Below are 21,096 nucleotides of genomic sequence, written 5' to 3'. Positions count from 1 at the left end.
TGGCCCTGGCAAATCGCATGTAAACTACACTTGGCCCGGTATTTTGTAGCCAGTTCCTTTCTTTCAGTTCTTAAGAACGGGTCGTTGTTTTTCTTCAGAATCTACACTTCCCGTCTTTTCCAATGTACAAGCTGTTCGTTGTGGCAATGAAAACAACTGCAGAAGAAAAATTCGAAGGTGAATGCCAACTCTAGGCGCCGGGCTGCCTTAGCAGAGGCCCGAGCCACTCCAGCCAGTGCATAAAGTCGCCGGGAAGGCTCAGAGCGAGCTTAAAAGAGGAGAAGAAACCATCTCTTTCCTTCTACAGATCCTCCCCTGCCTGCCAGGCCAGAATTCGATTTGTGGCATGCACCGTGCAAAGGTCAGGGGACACACTCTGCTCGTACCTCCAGCGGAAAAACAAGGCTCTCCTCATGGGCTTTTCTTTTACAAAAGCAGCGCAATCTGGTAAGTAGGCTCCAAGCCGACAACACAATAATTCACTGAACGAAAGCCATGGACTAGAGGATGACACTCGGCCACCAGAACACCATACACACCTTTTCCGCGAGCGGCTCACCTACATATCAAAAACAGGCCTAGACACCATTAACTACAGTCCAACGTTCAACTAGATCCTGAAGTTCATGGCAGGGGAGACACCATTCTACTGCCAGACCCTGCAATCAACAGCCTTGAAAGACCATGGTCCTTCTCCCTAAAGAAAGCCCTCACGCTGCACTTTTTCAAACAAGTCTATGTCCGGCATGGAAACCATCACCGGTCCTCCTGCCTTACATTTCCTTAGACTAATGGTGAATAGCACAACGCATTGGTTGGTGAATGCATTATTGGTTTCTTAGTGCAACAAAAAGTCTGCATGGCAGTCTACTTGCAAACACAAAGCATATCCAGTAGAGCCGGAGCAGATATGAACCACACTCGGGCCGAACACCTGGCTCTGGTTTGAGAAACTTTGTAAAATGTAAACTCAGCTTGAACCTAGCCAAACACCTCCTTCATTCACAACAGAATAGTGCCACCCAAAGACAGCTAAAATGATGCCCTGCAATCATCCCCAATTAGCCTTTCACCGACTATTTACAGCAGCAAGAGTGGTTCTTGAACTCCTTGTACAAATAAGACGCAATGCCCCACCTGTGGAGGCTCGGTAGCCACACCCCCTGCCCTTGAATTCTCTGGCTTTCCCACGATCATACATTGTACACGGTCGTCGGGTGTTTCTTGCTAAAAAAAAAAAAAAAACCCTGCTTTATTCAGCGCATACCACTGTGTGGCATACAACTATACTGGCGTATGCAAGCTTAAAGGCCTCTAATGCCAAATGAAGAACTCATAATCCACCCAAGTTTGGCGATTATGCCATCAAGCATACTTGACTAAAGGTTTCTCAGGCCAGGAGTTGTACCCATCGAGCTACCTGGAAAAAAAAACAATATGCAACCAGCATTGCCAAATGGCTTTTGTGTACACATGGCATAGGCACTTTTAAGGCACTGCCATCATTAATGGTAGTACCTGGTCATAAGCCCAGGGATCGTATCTCTCCAGCTCTGAAATCTCTCCACTGACTCCTTGTGGCTGCAAGGATGAAGTTCAAGACCCTTTGCATCATCCACAAGGCGTTCTGGGGCCGGCGACGGCACTACGTCCAACTTTCTCTTCCTAAGTATCTTCCTTCTTGACCTCTTCTCAGCTCATCCACCTCCAAGGATCAGACGATTCTCCAGGCAGAGAGTGGGGGTTTAGAGATCCCTTTCCTCTGCTCGGTCCTCCCTCTGGAACAGCCTCCCTGCTTCTCTCAAACTTGAGCAGGACCACCACCAGTTCCGCAAGCAACTCAAGGACTTCCTTTTCGCTTCCGCTTTCTCTCTTCCTCGCTGATGTCCCAGACACTGGTCACCTGGCCATCCACTGAACTTCAGGTCCAGGCTCCTGCACGTCCAGTTGCCCTTCCACTGTCTCCGGGCCACTCATGCACTTAGGGGGTCTGTATCTGCAACCCTACAATACCCTGATTCTCTGCACTGTGTGCCACTTACCGGCAGCACTTTGAGCTAATTGCACTCCTCGAAATCCCCCTCGCCCCCCCCCAGCTCTGGCACTTCACCTCTCCCCACCACACTTGCGTGACCTGAAATGACAAAAAGCGTGAACTGAATGACAAAAAGCCTAAAAAGATTGTTGTTTTGTGCTCCCTCCGTCCTCCCTTCCTAGTCTTGTCACCCCTTGAAACACTTGTGTACAGGCGCTTTATAAATGACTCACCATATATCATAAAATGGCAAATAAATATTAGTGTCTGGAAAATGCTCATCTACTGTTAAAACTGTTGGCTTTGCTAATGCTCGTTTTTGACAGGACGTTAGGGGGCACATGGTTTTTTATAAATCTTGACGATGAACGCACACTTGGTTGACAGGTTTACACAAATGGCATTCTACACAAATGGCAATAGAGTGTGGTAAAAACCCCAATAACATTACACCAGGAGTCGGTTATCGGCTGCAATGAAGCCATAACATTTCAGAAGACCATCATCAAGGGCTTTCCCTTAAAAGCATAGAGCTAGCTCAAAGGGATCCCTAGGTGGGGTTTGGGGGAGGAACAGGCAGAGGGTGGGAATTGCCATATGGACTATCATGGCCAAAGACAGTTAAATAAGGGGCGCAAGAAGCCAAGTACCCCCCACCAACAGGCAAGCTGTCCCTCTTCACCTCCCTGCTCGCTCATGTCTCAACTTCCAATGCCAAAACTTTCAGCTAATTGGCAGTGCTTCCACGCCACCCAATAGCCAAAATTAAAAAAGGAGGTCGGAGATCAAGCAAGTCAGCAAACAGAATCTGAAAAGCTGCAGGGCTGACAACACGTGAAGGTGGCAGTCATCAATACACTTTTGCCGGGTCCAAAAGGGAAGTGAGGGAAAAGCCTGCTTAGGAAGGGTCTGAAAGTTTACAGATGGCAGCTTCTTATCAGTATCAATTGTCCAAAGAGGACATGGAGGATACGGATGTTTTTATTGGAAGGAGGTAAAACGCATGTTGCTGCATTTGTCCCTGATCCTCATACACGTAAATGAGTGTTCTTTGAGCATCCTGGGACCTTTTGTAAAAACACGGTCAACGTGATCAGGCACTCATTAATGGACACCGTGAGTTCACACTAACCACCTCCAGAGGTGTGATCTGGGGACTACTTCACTTCATGAGGTGGACACCATGGGGTAGCTACACCCAGGCTCGGACTGGCCTATAGGGCAATGCCTAAACTAAAAACACAAAATGTTTGTGTGGGCCACTTTATTGGCCCATGTGGCCCAGTTTGATAAGTTACTTCACCATGCGGCTAGTAGTTTTGACCAGTATTACTGAATATTCTTTAAAATGCACAATTTGCTGCACATTTTTTCCAAAACCTTGCACTTGGGTACTACTCAAACAATCGGTCACAAAATGAGTGAATTGCCATTCGAAACCGTGGTCACTGTTTCATTGGTGCCCGAGACAATTGTATGCCCCAGTCCAACCCTGGCTGCATCTGCTCTCCCGGATACTCGTGACTTTAGCCTTTCTGATTTGGACGTGGCATATGTTGCCCATGAATAGTCCATCCTTGGTCAATTCTGGACGAGACTGCCACCATATGTGGGTGCCTAGGGTAGCATAGCTGGAGATCAACCCTCTGCAGCGGCGGAGAGAGAGTGGGTTGGCAGAGGGTTGAAGTCCTTTTGCTGCCAGGAGCTTCGGAAGGAGCTGGTTCTTTGGGATCAGCATTCATACTTCACACTGAGAAAGCAAGCAGGCTACTCAAGATACGCAACCTCTGCCTGGAGATTGACTGACATCACAGATCTTACACAGTTGTGCTCCTGGCTGGCTGGCAGGACTCTAAAACGGTGATGCAGGAGGCAAACAGAGAAAGATGAATGGAGAGTGGGAGCACAGGCCGGGCAGAGTCCAGCTGAGGACGAAGCATATGGGACGAAAAACGACAGTGGGTGCAAGGGGAGGGGGCTGGGGGTTCCTGCCTGAAAGGAAGGAGTGAGGATAAAATGAAGGGTTTGAGAGGGGTGTCCCTCCCTCCCCTGAATGACAACCCACCTGCGTTATTGGTTGGAAAAAAAAGCAGCAGTCATTTTTGTGTTGGCGAGAAGAGGGTTGCATTAAGTGCAGCCAAGGCTTTCCAGCGGGCAGAAAGGATGGTCCTTTTCTTTGGTTCAGTGGTAGATTACGTTACTGGGATTTATACTGCAGACCACGGCCATTTGCATGATCACCAGTTGCTCTGGCAGATCTGTAGGAGAGGTGGGTTAGGTTAGTGGGTGGAGGGGGAACATGCAAGGTAGGTTTGCTGCTGCGTTGATGAGTGCAGTTTGAAAATAAGGGGTCTGCTATTTTGGGACATGAGCAGGGCCGGCTTTAGAAGCCACAGAGCCCCTGGCTGAAAGACATTTGACGACCTCCCTGTCCCTCCCCTCCCCACCTCCGTGCTCCTGGTCATGTAGGAGAATGTGGGGAGGAAAACATTTTCTCAATAAGCACGGCAGGCGCCCCATCATGCGCTCCGAGAGTGAGCACATTTAACAATAGGGCACCTGCTGTGCCTTCTCCCACTGCGCAAGCTCAGGGGAGCCCTTGAAAGACTCTGAGCTGGCGTGGGAGCCAATGGCAGGGCGCCCCCGGCGATCGCCCAGGCAGCCCGGCCCCAAGGCCGGCCCTGGTCATGAGCATTTGTGTGTGCAGATGGGAGCATCATGTGTTAGGAAGCATTGACTGGGGCGGTGGTGTGCAATTTGGTTTCAGCAGTATATAATGTCTGTAGGTTGGTCTATGTATGTAGAGTGTTTGGGGTGTGAACAGTGTTCATGTCGAGGAAAACAGTTCATACAGCAGGTAAACCTGAATCTATAATGCGAATGAGTAAAATTCAGTGGGTTAATTAAAATAGGGCAAACTAGGGCTACCAATACATACAGTGATGAGGAGTAAAATACATTGAGGAAACAGTTTCAGTGAGTTAAGTCTATTTGCCACGGTTTATCTGCAAACACATGAGCCTGTGCCCGTTTCTGAACATGCCACAGCGACCCAAGCAAACCGGACATTCACCCTGGGATGCGATACTGTTCAGTTGAGCAACTCTGGAGTGGCTATTAGAAATGGGGAGTTAAGAAGGGACGTTGAAGGAGAGGTGTCAATAGATAGGAGTGCAATGCTGTAAAACTTTACTCCACAGAGCTCGCTAAGAGGGCAATAGCGGCATGAAGATGTGTAGATAATGCAGTCATGGAGATTAAAGTGAGAACTCGAAAATATGCAAGTAAAGAGAATCCTGGAACTCCAACTCTCTGCTAGCGACTGATGGGGGAGCAATGAAGGAGAAGCCTCTACTTTCTCTGCCCGAAGGAATTAATGTTTATACAATCCCAAGTTTGATACAAATTGGAGTCCAAGAATCAACTTTCCCTCTAAGGTCAGACACTGAAGAGTGCAGATATGTGAATGAGTGAGCTCATTTGTCAGGCAGTCTTAAAATATTGCACTTGCTTTGCGAGTACAATCGGTTATTTGAGTGCTACACCTGGGGTCACTGAGAATGCGGTTTGGACCACTAGTCCCATCTCATCTCTTCACTTTCTGTATAGCCTTGGAGCACAGATGTTAAGTTTTCTCCAGTTTTAGCTTTGCTGCTTTCCTCCCATTACCAGTCCCGCATTTGTTTTAGTTTCCCTGGAGTTTGAGATCTTTCCATGCAATGAGTGCCATTTCTGTGAAATAAATTGTGTGACTCAACCCACCGCCCCCATCCCCCGCACACAAAAAAAAATATGCTGCAGCCTAGTATCATGATCTAGAATTGGAGTACTCTTAAGCTAAAAAAAATAATAAAAAAAAAATTTACCTGCTGTATTATACGTTTGATTTCAGATATGTAGACATATCTGGATATATTTATAAAACACCAGCAACATTTTGAGGGTGGTAGGGACAGGTCACACCACTTGCAGATCTGTTATAAATGTCAAATGTTAGCCAGAGATGCATGTATAATAGGACGACCTATCATCCATACAGTAATTCTTTGTCTAAGAAAGTAATCACAAGATTACGAAAGCTCACAAATTACTTTCATAGCCTTATTAAAAAGGCATCAAATTGTAGATTTCTTTTGGAGGAATGTTTTGCTCATAGGACTCACTAGAGATTAACCTCCATTGATGGTTACCAGTTGGCGTTGCAGCATGTAGGACTTAGCTGACATGGCTATATGATAAATATTACTTGCCCAGTAATAGTTTCTCTGTGGCTTGCATCTGCTTAGAATCACGTGCTATGCATAGTCTGCCATCTAGTGTTTGGCTTTGTATGACATACTTTTTCAAATTCGAAAAACTGAAAGTCGACAGGGGTACTGTGGAATGTATGACTAGCTGACATGGCTATATATTTTTATATGTGAAGCCCAATACTGAAAAAACGTCTCAAGCACCTAAATGATTTACTATGATGAATGGTAAAATAAAATAGAAAAAAGGCATGTTAGGCAGGTTTCTGAACTGCAATTGTTACAAAGTCTTCTGTGCAGCAAGGGTGCCTTCCAGAACACATATCTGAGGAGTTCTACCTTGGAGAGGAAGAAGCAAGAGATAAAAATGGGCACCATTCTTCTTCGGCAGTCTTGTAAAATTTGGTTGCGTGATTTTTGTCATCTGAAATTTGCGTCTATGAGGCCAGGGAGCAATTCAGGAAATATAATTCATGTGAATTATGGACTGGGTGGTATGATCCAATTCATTTATGGATTGGGTATATGCCATTATAAAGCGTTTGTATTTTTATCCTTAGTTGAGGTTGCTTAAGATCTCTCCGACTAAAAACACACCCTAAGAACCATGGCACTCTTGTAAATGGTGGGCATTGTTGCATAGGTTATTTGGCTAGTGTGATTTTAATATTTATTTGGGTTTGGTGTAGCTTGTCCATGCAATTGGTCAATTGCTTCAGAGCATGGATGCCAGAATATAGAAGCTAGGGTGGTGGGAAAGTAGGGTAGGGTGTGAGATGGAGGAATCACAGGTGGGTAGTAAAATGCAAGTTCTCTCTCCACCACTTACTCGAACTTGACTTTGAGGAATTCATACCTGGACCATCTATCCCCTTCAATGACCACTACCCTGCCCCTCCCGCCCACGGCCTCAACCATGGAGCACTTCAGCCATCCAGCTACTGAAGCCAACAATACATCACTGCTTAAGCCACTGGCATAAGGACCAATCCCCCACTCTTCTCACGGCCTACCAGGCCTCTCTACTAACCCAGACTACAGCTCTCAAGCCCTCTTGTTATGCCAATATTGTTTGCTCTCCCCATTTGCACCCTCAAACTATCCAGGCTGTGCTTTATCACACTGGGAACCACTCAATTTCCAACCCTCTCTCCACCACCAACTTTGCCTCCTACTTCAACAACATGACCAAACTACAGTACATCTTGTCCACCATTCCATCTCGCTCACCCCTCCCAACACACTCTTTTCTATCTCACTTATCCTCTACCTCCCCCATTGAGCTTCTACCCATGATTCACTCCAACAACCCATCATGTGCTCCAACTGACCACTTTGCATCTCACTGCCTTATTCCACCTCTCTAACTAGTTATCTTCACAGCCTGTTATAAAGCAGTCAGTCATACGTATCACAAATAAACCAAGCACGGACCCCCCCCCCAATAACCCCTACTAACCCGTTTCTCCCCTTCACTACTACTCACAAATCCTTGAAAGCATCAACAACTGCATAGTCTGCTATCTCTAGGTACCCCCATTTGCTGACCCCCTCCAATCTAAATTCGATTGCAAACACTCCCTCATTCTGTGCTCATAATTATTTTACCTTTCACTGCCTTTGCTGGATGAGGGATGGATGATCCACAGTATCAAACTCGTTCTCTCCTTGACTTCAATACTCGACTGTTTTCTACCTTTCCGAACACTCCTTCTCAAGCACCTGCTCCCCAACATCATTTCCCCATGACTGTTCCTCAAGGAACAGTTGAAGGGCCAATCCCCATATCCTTGGAAAACTAATATCCTGCTTTGGATGGATTATCCATAAACCCATGCACCCTCCTATCCAAACGACCCCCCCCCCAAACACACACACACACACACCTCGTGCAGCCTGCATTCAGTAATACTATGTGTAAATGCACGCCTCATGCTCTGCGTTAAAATATTACATCCGCCAGTTCATGTCCCCAGTACATGTTCCTCCTCTTACCCCTTCACCATCCAGCAGGTCTTTCAATCTTTGCTCTCCTTTATGGCCTACATTGCAAGTAATTTCTCCATTTGAAAGGACAACCTATTCTTAAATATAAAAAGAAAAGATGGAACAGTTGATTGCAATAGCACCATTGGAAGCAACATTAGTTCAATTGTCAAAGATGGGACTTAAGAATTCCGCAGGGTAGGAGCTGGACCAGAAAGCAGTCAGTCTCCCCGGTGTTTAGCAAATCGTGTGACGATTGGAACGGCAGAGCGTAATGTTCTGAAGCGGGCGTGCCGATTTGAAGACGTTGGTGGGTTTCCCGATGTGTGCAGAGCCTTGCTCGTGGACTGCTTCTCTGCCACGCAGAGAAGTTTAATTTGAATCGAGAGGTGGCGGGGAAACCAGTGATGTTGACCAAATGCAGGGGAGGAGAAATTAATTACATTCTTTTAAAGCACATTATGCCCATAGGCCTCAGTGCGCTAACAGACGAACAAACAGAACAGAAAAACCTGTGTCAAAAGGACCAGGGAGAATCGGGCACAAACACTACAGGATGGAATTTTTCCTAATCCTAGAATTAAATGGGATAATCACTTTTTTTTTTAAATACTCGTAAAGTTGGAATGTCTGAGGTCACTGGGAAGTGAGTTCCATAAGACAGGCCTGGACATCAAAGAAAGTTCTATCAAACCTCTTCAGCTTAAACAGGGGCACAATTAGATTATTTTTCCCATTGGAGTGCAATGAGCACAAGGCAAGGACTCTTAAGTCACTGAGTTAAGTAAATCGGTACTTGATTTGAAAAACATTTGAATGCAAGAGACAAAACCTTCTGGGATATCTGGTGACAGTGCAAGGATCTCCATGCCCGGGTCGTGTGTTCTGTTCTTGCCAGTCCACATACAGCTCTTTTGACTCCATTTTGGGCAGTTTGTAGAGTTGATATTACTGGTTGTGCCCACCAATAGACTATTACAATAGTAAATTCTGGAGTTTACCAGAGCTGTAGCCAACATGGCGATATTGGGTTTAGACAGGTAGGGTTTAATCTGACTGGTTTGTTTTAATGATAAAATGCACAAGAAGAACATGGAGAGTGTGCTGCTTTACAGTTAACCCCGAATCTGAATAGACTCCCAAAGTCTTAACACAGGGGCCGACCTGTATATTGCAGTCACTGATCTTAAATTGCTTATACTCGGGTCCCAATCTCTTCAAGCGTTGGCTGGAACCCACTGGCATGAGTTCAGTTTATCCTCCATTAAGAGCTAGTGAGTTTAATGCCATCCAAGTTTGAATCAATTAATAAATCTGGTGAATTTCTATTACATCTGTCTCATAGTCCCCAGTAAGCGCCAAATATATCTGGATGTCGTCGGCGTTGTTGGTATGACCCATGCCAGCGGCATCTAGAAGATCAAAAAGTGGATGCATATAGATCTTAAACAAAATGGGAGAGAGACAGGCTCCCTGAGGCACCCAACAAGTCAGTCATTGAGGGAGTGAATGGAATTCATTAATCTTCACTCTTGTCTGATGAGGGCCCAAAAAAAAAAAAAAAAAAAAAAAAAAAAAAGAAGCCAACCAAGAGACTGCTAGATTAGAGCAATTACCCAATGTTCTCAATCTCTCCAGCAGCAAGCCACGATCTAGGAGGGAACAAGCTGCTGAGAGATCCAGCAACATTAGCAGTGTAATCTGACCCCCCCCCCCATCAGCTATATCTGCAAGATTAGCTCATAGGTCTAGCATGGCCGTCTCTGTGCCATGTGCCCTAAATCCCGATTGGCAGGGGCTTAATAGTATTTTGTGCATATACTTCTGCAATTGTTGATATGTTATTCTAGCCAAGACATTCGGAAGAAATAGAACTTTTGAAATGGGACGATTACTCCCCACCGTAGGATCTAGGGAGTCTTTTTGAGAATAGGTGAAATCCTCATCTCCTTGAGAGTGGGAGGAACATTAGCTGTAAAAAAAGGAGGCATTTTCAATTTCTGTAAAAGAGGGTGCCAGGTACTCTATGGTGTCCTAATTCTTTTTTATTAACATTTATACAGCGTGCATCAGCCCTAAGGCATCGTGGTGCTGTTACAGACAAATGAAATCATTGCTGGTTACAGAGAAAAGCTTAGTTACATGACCGTGAATTATACTTGCGGGGCATGCATCATTTGGACATGCTGTTGGTTTCAGACTTTATCACTATCATCTATTTGATCAAAGCGGAATTCCGGAGGGCTGTCAAAGGGTGTCAGCTGAACACAGCTAGTGATCACACAATTAGTTAAACTATCAAATTTCTCAAGTTTCATATTAATATGGAGTATTAGTTTGAACGAGAAATCAGGTTGCTTAAGTTTGTAAATCACTCTTGCAATTTTGTTCTGGATGGTTTGCAGTTTTGTCAGGGGGAACCGGGGAAGAGGGAGTGGGACATAGTGAATCCTGGATAGGAGTACATCTCGTACATTTATTGTCAGTTTGGAACCTTATGTTGCCCACAGATATGGGGTAAGAAGTCATGTGGCCCAATTCCCAAGGCAAAGCAAGGGATGTGATGAAGATTGGGGAGCATAGGAGGGGAATGGTGATTAATTAGTATGTCTGGCTTGTTTCCATTGGGTGTCATGGGGGTTTCCTGAAGTTCATCCATCCAGATATAGCCAGTCAGATAGCACAGCCATTAGAGTGCTCGCTTTTACATACTTGCAGAGACGGACACTGGTTCGAATCCCAGCAGGGCCAAACTCAGCCTTTCATCCTTCCCAGGTTGATAAATGAGCACCACACCCCGTGGGTAATAAAAAGCAGCACACAGATGCCTGAGGGTTTGTAGCACTATGTAAATGCAAAACTATTATCCATCCATGGATAGCGTAGAGACACATGGGGGTGGGATACAAAGCACGAGCTATGGATTGAAAGAGTTGGGTAAGTAATTGTCTGGCTCTCACCACGAGTTGGGTGTCATCAGCTACAGTTCCAAGTCTTATGTTGAAAAACATTTCTGAAAGCAGTTTCCTGTAGAAATCTCAAAAAGCAGGAGGAAGTGTTTAGCCAGGAGTAGCTTTGGAGTTGGGCTCATGCAATGCAATAATAAGGGGCTGAGTTTTAGCCAAGTAAGGGTAGAGACCGGGATCTTGAACCAGTCATGGAGATGCTTATGAAGGGATTGAAAGGTAATAAATACATTGATGTCAAAAGTCGATAGATTAGCGAGGGAGATGCTGGTGGGTGGAGAAAATCCTGTTCATTGAGAAGATGTTCTGTAATGTTGACAAGGACTGCCTTAGTTCCATGCGAGGGTCCTGATGGAGAGACTCTGAATACTTTTTATAACCAGTATGGGAGCCATTTGTTGGAGCTTATGGTGACCCTATGGCATCTGATAAGGACTGTAGGAGATTGTCATGTTTGGAGCAGGGGAAATAAATGCACATTTAAATTTGAACCCTCAAATTTTGATCATCAATTTCTCAGAAACGATTTCCTCAGACACAATAAACTGGTGCCTTTTGAAATAAATGGTCGAATTTGTTTGATCATTAATATAGAATTCCTAAAGAGGCGTTCCCCACAATTAAACTCACGTGATGTGCAGGGTGCTCCTGTGTGGAGCCGTTTATAGTGCACTCTATGGAATAAACTTGTTTCTATTTGCTGACCAGCGATGCCATGTTTTGGAACATGCGATCAGATAAAACAATGCATGGCGGTACCTTAACATGAATAATCTGTTCTTTTGGCGACTGTTCTAGAAACAGATCTATAACCTCAGTATCAAATGTTGTATATAATTAAGCCTCGTCGACCTTGAGAGGGGTAAGGATCGTGGGAAAAGGTCCCCAAGTTATTGCCAGATGCGAAGAGGAGCACTATAGGTTTGGAAAGGGTTATGATCTCAAATGATCATGCCCCTTCCCCGGGTATCCAAGACGATCAGCTCATGGCCATGTGAAACTAATAAGGAGAGTGAATTGATTTTAAGCTGCTGCTCAAGTAGAACATTTGGAATTAAGTCTATACCAGAGATTATTGACTGCAATCAGAGCATTCTGATTGGTTAAGAGGAGGTAAATATATTGCAAATTGTGAGCCATTTCGTATGAAAATGTTCCCTTTATGAAAAGAATTTGAAAAACGGCCAGTCATTCTTCTGAAAGATTTAACTCGGGACTATGACTCACTGCTGAATAAGTGTTGGGGAAGCATTTGTCAGCATACCGGCCACTTATGCAGAGGGGCAAAGGGCATTGAATCAAAATGCGAATTTCTCTGAAGAATGCAATGTACACTTGGGAGGAAGAAAGACTCTTGTGCAATTTGTGACTACATTCCAGGAGAAACATCTTGGGCTAGCGTGCGTCACTCCAAGAGTTTATCTCATGGAAGGGGCATTCTTTTGGGCCCTGCGTTTCATATTCAAAAACTGAAATCAACTAAAAGCGGAGGCATGCTGGAAACTTCTCGAAAATTCTGAGTCAGGCCATTTGCAATGCGCAGGATTTGGATTAGGATTTTTTGCGTCCGCCAATCAGAATACCTGAATCACAGCTAGTTTGCATTTTAGGACAATTTAGAGAAATGTGGCCAGTCCATATTTTGCAGCCGTTTCAAAAAACTCCTTCCTGACTTGCAAGTAGCATAAATCCCAGCATTCTGAAAAGAGAATCTACCTACACAAATGCTTTTGCGTGCCCAGATCCCTGTGCCATAGAAGAATTTTCAGGCATGTGGAATGGCGCAAGAGACACGCCCGACTCAAACGGAGGTTCTAGGTAATGCAGCAGGTCCTGGGCCAGATTTTCCTGCCGGAGAGCAGGACCGCAGGGGAAGCGCTGTGATGGCAGAGGTAGGCACAGACCTCTGCCAGCATATGCAACCCTCCCCTTGAAACGCCCATACAAAGCAGGGCCATTGCCATTACTTTTACAGGTCCACCCAGTTCTGCAATTGTGTGGGGGTGGGAATGTCAAAACGCCATTTGCAGAGAGGGGATCTGGAAATCACTGCAAATGCACACCCAGCTTCCACCTGGGCAGAGGGTTACCTCACCGCTCTTCATCCACGCGTGTGCTGAAGGTCAATGCAGGTCTAATAAGTGGCAAGCTCTAAATACTTGGGACTCGCTTGCCTGCAGTCAGTCCCTCCAGCTGCACACCAGAGTGTACACGTCGTTCGGCATCTGTAGCTACAAAACGAGTGGGCCAAAATGCACATCGTAGCTTGTGCATGAAGCTTTTGTGAAATGGCTGCAGTCGGAGGGAAATGTCCCTCCCTGACAAAGGCTGCGTTTAATCAGAATGCACAAAGTCTTCCCTGGCACATCAGTACAGATCTGTGTGTTAAGGGACATTACAGTTGCTTGCCACGTCAATCATCTTCTATTGTTTTCATGTGGAATCTTGTGGCGCTTGGGAATAGGATGATTGCTCGGCTAACCTGTATATTAGCAGTGCCAGGGCTATCGAAAGGTGGGCTCATTTGCCAGCAGGGACCCTCACATGGCATGGAGGTGAAGAGGGCCTCCTACTGCTCCATCTCTGGTTTCTGGCAACCACCACCACTGCCGTTAATACTTACCGCTTCCAGCACTGCTCCACTTTTCCGCTTCTTGCAGCTAAGGCACTGGACCCTCACACTTGTATTCTACCCACACTGCTCCGCTCAATTGCACCTTCCCATAGCTTGCTGAAAGCCAATTAGGCGAGCTGAGACAGAAGTCTCAGGTACCCCAGCCTTTCACGGAACAAGCCATTTCCGAGCACTCAGGGCCAAAGGTTTTATGAATTCTGCATCTATCATGCATTTTAATGGGTTGGGAAACTCGCACGTTCCCGGCAAGATTGGGTCTTGTGCGTCCTATGCTTTGCAAAGGGAAACCATGATTGACAATAGGGGTCCCTCAGGGACGCATCAAATCAGCCAATCAGGTAAAAGCCATGAATAGCCTTTCAACACCAATGGGGGATTCTCTCCTTCATTTTGACTTGGTTGTTGCAAGCAGCCCATCTACGAAAATAATTGGAGTATGTACTTTTCCAAGAGTAGACCTCGGCTCATTGATCCAGGAAACGGATCAGTGAAATCCAGGTCAGATTTGCAGGATATCCACAATGAATATGTAAGAGAAAAATTGCACATCGAATGAATTTTGCATAAAGTCGATTTGCATTTTTTTTGGGAGGTTATTCCGAGTATCCAACTGGACAATGAGATGTGACTACAAGTTTCCACTCCAGCTGGTTTCCGTTCCAGCTTTCGACATCTACACCTCTGCTCACGTCCGAATCAATTTCCGAAACAAGATCTTTTGGTTTGCAGTGAGCACCAGGGAGTATCCAGTAGGGCGGAAAACTGTGGAATCAGGCTCTCCTAATGTGGGATCAAAAAAGGGAGCAAGACCAACGCAGACATCTTGCTGGGCTTCCATGCCCCAGACCGAAAATACCACTACAGGCTTTAACAGTGGCAGGTGGCGAATTCATAAAGTGGAAGGTGTCAAATTGTGCCCTGCATTGGCCCGAGTCCCAGCAAGGTATTGGGTGGTTCTTTCCCTTAGAAAACGTTTACAAATACTTCGTTTAAATCCTAAAATGTGCAGGTTAACAATCCATAGAATTTACACTCCGCTCTACAGACCCACACAAAACATGCTAATAGATGCCAGGATGCCAACAGTACACAGGAGCATATTGAAATGTGTTTGAGATCACAAAAAATAAAAACACGAGGCCCGTTTATTGGCCTGTTTTCAAGCCGATTCGCCCGAATGAGACCATGTAGTCAGGTCTCCTTTCATGCTGGTCGAGTCAAAATGAAACGAGGCTGGTCTTAGAAATGCAGCAGCATCACCACTGCTAGTGCCCCAAGCAAAGGTAAGCCTGTCAACAAAATATGCCCAGGGCTCAGCTCGTGCTGCAAGTGCCCAAATGAAATCCTGTTGTGTCTCAATATATCCTTGTGCTGTTACCAGTTCTGCATCATCTCGCTCTCAGTACCCACAATATGCTCCTTTCCCACTCAGCTCAACATGCATACACACACACACACTCTCACATTCCTGAAATCAAAGAGGTTTTGTCCAATAGGCCTTATTAAGTAAGACACCCCCCCCCCCCCCCAAGAGCCTTTGTGATACACCCATCTACTTGTAGTCACTGTTGGCAAAAGTGCGTTATCTTGTTGCACATAATGTACACAATATTTGCACATCAAATAATCCGGCATAGAACACAGAAGTGAGGCGCTTGGGAGACAAGGGCCACCTCTACATGTTTTGCCATGTCCGATGTATCCATGAATTAAACTGCTGCCCATTCATTAGCAATGCATTGTCGGGCTTTAAGAGAAGTGGAAAAAATGATTTGCTGCCCAGGGGGCCCGATACACGACCAGCCGCAGGGCCGCCCTGACGACTCTCCCAGGGGCAGCAAGTCCTAGACTGCTCCAAAACATCGGGTTTCTCCCCACTGTGGAGCCTATGCAAGAGCAGACCTCGGTCGGGTGACACTGATGAGCACCGTCATTTTTGCAACGTATGGAGCATATTTATGCATTAGAGAACTCCAAGAACCTATAGCCATTGAGAATGTTGGAACAGGCGAGTGGGTGCGCACATTTTGCTGGAATGGCAGGTGTTGCGGCATTCCTGCAGCTTAAGAACACACTTGCTGGACATTAGATAGTTGTATTATTGTTGACACAGGCTAATGCTTGGACATTAATTTGATTTCAGCCTGGATGCATTTACTAGTGGTAATAAGTCTTAGACTCGATGGGGAAGACTTTAATGTAAATGCACCCTTTCATTTGTAGATGCATATAGAACATCTGAATTTGAAAAATAAAAAAATGAGCAAGTACAATGAACATTACTACAAAACAAATTGCCGTAAAATTGCATTTCCGCCTTGTTTTTTTACGCGAGTGGTGCAAAATTGCACTGGGCAATGCTTCACAATATGGTGGTAATTGTGTGCCACGGGACATGCTCCACTTTTGCTTGTCAAGTGTGTAAATTGATACAATGATAGACCATTAAAAAAAACAAAAAAGATAGAAACACAAACAATTGTTTACTGCACCAATTCACCCAGTGCAAACTGACCACCACTTGCTTGAGAAATCAAGCAGCACTGGGGCAAAATAGCGCAGAAACACAAAAGAAAACCACAATCTAAGGGCCCGATTCATGGAATATTTGCCCGGATCAATGTAAATTTGCATTGCTGAAAAGTCGCAAATGCAAATTCACTTTGAACCGGGCAAATATTCCATGTATCAGGTTCTTAGTTAATGTTCGCCACCCCCAGCAGTATATGGAGCCCAGCTTGATCTATCCAAGCATTGTAAACGTAAAGCACTACTGGCATTGTCTTGGTTTTGCAAAAGCAGAGCTGTGAAAAATGTTTGCACTTGAGATTGTATTTAATCCCCTACATGCCACAATTTCCCACGCGCCCCCGGATTTTGAAGATTTGCTTTCCTGCCAATCACTTACCTGGTGAAAACAGAGCGATGGCTTTCAGGCAGGAGTACTCGGCCGAATCGACGTGCAGGGCCTTCAGCTTCTCCACTTGCTCCTGAAAGATCCGTATGTGGTCCATGAAAGCCACCACCCTGTCGGCGGACATGGGCGAGGCGTGCAGGCCAGCTGCGGCCAGCAGCGGCGCCACGTGCAAGGGCATGGAGCACTGGGCGGCATTGAGGACAAAGAGCTCACTCCAGGTCATGCGCAGCAGGGACACCTGGTCCGAGAGCTGGAAATCGGGGAAGAAGGGGATGTTTTTGGCCCACTCAATGGCGCTGAAGAGAAGGCGGGCAGCCAGCTCGCAGATGTTCTCAATGCCCATGATGTTGTTGGGCTGCAGGCACTGAGCGCCATAGCGGGAGGTGGGATAGGGCTCCGCCCGGAGAAGCAGGGAGATGAACCCTGTCAGGTAAGAGTGGCAATTGTACGGGTCTCCATTGGTAAGTTGGTATTGGCCAGGGCTGGTCTGTGGGTGCGCCATTCGTCCTCGCTGGACTGCTGTGAAGGAAAGGAGAAAAACGGATCACTATTCAACCTCAGACAGCATGACTAGGCCAACATTAGTCAAAAGAGATGTGATGCTTGTGATATGGTATTTATTAAACGCGCCTATACACAAGTGTTTCAAGGCGTGATGAGGCAAGGGAGGGGAAAACAAAGGGAGGACAAGACAACGATCTTACTAGGCCAAGTGGGATTTGAATGTGGTTGTCCTTCCATTTGCCAACATACACAATACGCAGATATTAAAAAGGATGCTTGCGACACTTGCCCTCGGTGCAGAAATGACGTTTAAGGGCAAAAATGATGTGAACACCAAAGAGGGATAAGCCAATTCCTGCTCGCAAACGCATGCATCTAGGAAGAGGTCCCCATCTCAACAACTGTATTGTCCAGAAATTCCATGTGCGGCCGCTATGCTCTTCAGCCTGCCTCTCAGTCTACCATCAGATTACACCAAAAAAAGACCCAACGAATATGACAATCTGCTCCAGCTCCGCCGAGCACCCTACGACTTCACGTTTACCAGTACAGACACCAATACCTCTGGGTTTGGGCGTAACACAAATGTAATAAATAAAATAAACCCCTTCTCATCAGAACAGGTAATGTGTTCTCATTGGTGATCTAGAGAGAGAGAGAGAAAGATTTCATTCACAATTATCGTTTAGCAAGAGAACTCACCCACTATTGGAACGGAAAATGCTAGCAGCATTCAGAAGTTTAGATAAGAAATAATGGCAGTTGGTTGCTGAATTCCACGAGACAAAACGGTGGTAGATATACGGACTGAGGTGACATAAAGAAGCAACATGGCTCAATGGTTACCATGTATTCCAATCCTAGCCTTGCCACTTGCAAAATGTGTCTTTTGTTACACGCCTAATACCAGAGACCAGTCTCTCTAAACGCAGAAGCGGGATTTGCACCCGTTCCTCCGTTTCTCTGCATGGTCTTGCTTCCAAGACAAAACGCATTGTTCCTGTACTATCCTCCCGGCACACAATGGTGTGAATCTTGACAGATAGCCTGATCTCCTTTTGATTCCCTCTCTGCCACTTAGAACAGATTGTATCCCTGGCATTAGACCGGAAGCAGGAGGAATAAACTCAGTGTCGTAGAAGCTCTATAAAAACATTTTTTTTAAAAAAGACATTGAAAGGGCAGGATGTTATGTTCCAAGTAAAACCTGCCATGGATTTGAATTCCATTTCTCAGCCTATCCAGAGACATTCGTGCGAGAGAAGCTTGCACTTACTCTCTCCCTCTCTGAATCCCTCCAGGCCATGCCGGCTGCAGGGGGAGTAAGGGAGCACAGCCCATAGTAATGCATTAGGGTGATATTTGTGTGCTCTGCGTGTGCGTGCTCTGCGTGTGTGTGCGCGCCAAAGGCGTCAGTGTATGCTGAGGAGGGCTTTGAATGTTGCCAATATTCTTTGCATTTTAATATTGGCAATTCTGGGCCAATATTGACAATCAACACCAGTGTGTTGCTACAGTGGCACATACTTACACTATTGGGCAAAACCATTAAATGGTTATTCATACAGGGGGAAACTGCTGGCATTACGAGGCACAGACAAAACTGTTATTGTGGCAAATACTGGCATTTTTGGGCACAGCCATACGAGTATTTTTTCAGTGGCAATACTGCATTACGTCAGATGTTGGCACAAACAGGAATATGTATGTTCACGTTAGCAAATCTGGACCCCGACAACATGAGAGTTTCACAGTGGAAATATTGACATAATTTAGGCACAGGGATCCTGAAAAGGTGTTGGAAAAAGTGTTGCATACTGTTGGTCACCTGGAATCTTATAGATTTTTTTTTTTTAGAGTTACCCTACAAAAACAGATGTGTACCCAATGTGTAACCAACAGTATGCTCTAAAAGGGACAATTTTAACACTTGATCTTAAAACATGTATTGGGATAGCCAGCCCAAAACAACTATTGCCTGGTGTGTGCTTGCAACAGTCAGTCACTCATGCCTATTGCTGGGCAAGACCTCGCCGCCCGCAATGAAAAGGCCGATCAGCCACCATAGGCAAAAATGCATGTTGATAAATATGCATCTAGCGAAATGTACAGGGAAAAAAATTAAGTCAACCTGCATGATTTAGAGATCATTCGATTGGCGCTCTCCTTCCCAGTGCAGAAGTCGTGCCAGCTGGGAAAATCACGATATTTCCCACCAGGCTGAAGGAGCTCCGCCAGAGTCAGTCTCGTGTTAGAGCCCATCAGCATTCATAGACTCCACTCACTTCCCGCTTGCCCAGAAGCCAGTCACCTTTCCAGCAACGAGCAAGACCATAAACACATGCTCACACAACATTTCATCGCTGTGATCCCTGTATGGAAAATGCATTGTAGCCCACAAATCCATGAATCTGCACCCCTATATTGGCAGGATCTAGCACTTTCTACAACAGGAAAGATCAGGAAATGGGCTGGGTTCCAACCCACCAAATAAGAAAGATGAAGGTTTTCACGACCTCGCCATGAATATGCAGACACGTGTGTATCAAAACTAGATTGTGCCATTTGTTAATGGAATGCTAACGACAAACGTGCCGCCATTTTGGAGGCTCATTGGCACTATGGGCAGTTGACGAGTCCAACCCTATTGGGTAATATTTATTTTCTGCTGGACGTTAAAATGGCAACTTGTTGAAATCATGAGAAGGATAAGGTTTCCTTATGTCTGGACGATCTCTCCTCGTGCCAAGGGCTTTTGCGAGTCAAGGTGGGTGATCCCTCCCTGTGGGATCCACAGAATCTGCTGACCGGGGTCGTTGGCGTGTAAAACGAGCGAGGGCAACCAGTGGCACCCGGGGGCCATGAATGTGGCACGAGGTCAAAGTATTTCCGGCCGTTTCACCTGCTGTGGAATTTTCTACAACCATCAACAGGTCCAAGAATAGGCCCCTAGTGGGGACACCCCCGTCAGATCTTCTCAAATGTCGCTACTTCGAATGAGCAAAGCAAACAAAGTCATTCAAGGGATTTGCACGGATGTTCGGTCATAGTGTCCTGAGATAACCCGCAAGGGTGGATACTGGATACCGCGCAAAACCTAGAGTCACTCATGTTAGAGTTTCTCAGAAAGCGGCTTTATTTGGAGGCAAGTTTACCTTTCGAATGTTACACATCTCTCGTTACACAGTAAACATGCCCCTTCAGTCACATTACACGTTAACCATGTCGCTTCAGTTCTCGAATACAAATAATTACCGAATACACCACCCAGCCCAACCCTAATTTATATTTACTACTGCTGCCTTTCCTCACCTGCTCGCTGCCTACATTTTATCAGCAACGTATTGGCCCCCTATCGTCACTGCACAAGACCGGACTTCTCCTCCTATCTCTATACGTTTACCTCCCTTCCAGTCCTGCACCGCGTAGGACCTACGTTTTACCCAATTTCTATAAAATTGGGTATTGATCGATTTTCCACTGCATTTTTTTTTTTTTCGCAATAATGTTATCCCTACTGCCCCAAATGTGTTCGAAAATTGGGGAGACCCCCATACCGCCACCCCACTGCTCATACACTCCCTCCCAACCTGACTCTACCCCCACCAGTATTACCCAACCCCAACATTTTTGGGTGAAATTCAAATAGGGCCACAAATTGCTACTGCCAAAAAAGCAAAAAAAAAAAAAAAAAAACGTTGCCGGTCATTTATAAACCTCTTTGGTGATTTTGTGTGGGCCAGTGCCTCAAAAAAAAAAATTTAAAAAAAATAAAAAAAAAATTCCAAAAATTGCATCAAATG

General features: G+C 45.6%; 1 protein-coding gene across 2 annotated transcripts in view; it reads right to left on the bottom strand.

Annotated features, from left to right (window-relative positions):
• LOC138581276 (nuclear receptor subfamily 2 group F member 5-like) overlaps positions 1–21,096 on the bottom strand; it is a 67,943-nt gene that overhangs the window by 9,578 nt on the left and 37,269 nt on the right. The window contains exon 3 of one of the 2 annotated variants that reach the window (XM_069652477.1): positions 16,781–17,308. In XM_069652477.1, the coding sequence (XP_069508578.1) occupies positions 16,781–17,308 (528 nt within the window). The remainder of the gene's footprint in view (positions 1–16,780; positions 17,309–21,096) is intronic. The other variant, XM_069652485.1, reaches the window with a different exon arrangement.

This window comes from Ambystoma mexicanum, chromosome 1p, assembly GCF_040938575.1.
Source record: "Ambystoma mexicanum isolate Mex_15411 chromosome 1p, UKY_AmexF1_1, whole genome shotgun sequence".
Taxonomy (NCBI): domain Eukaryota; kingdom Metazoa; phylum Chordata; class Amphibia; order Caudata; family Ambystomatidae; genus Ambystoma; species Ambystoma mexicanum.
This window is presented reverse-complemented; position numbering and strand designations above follow the sequence as displayed.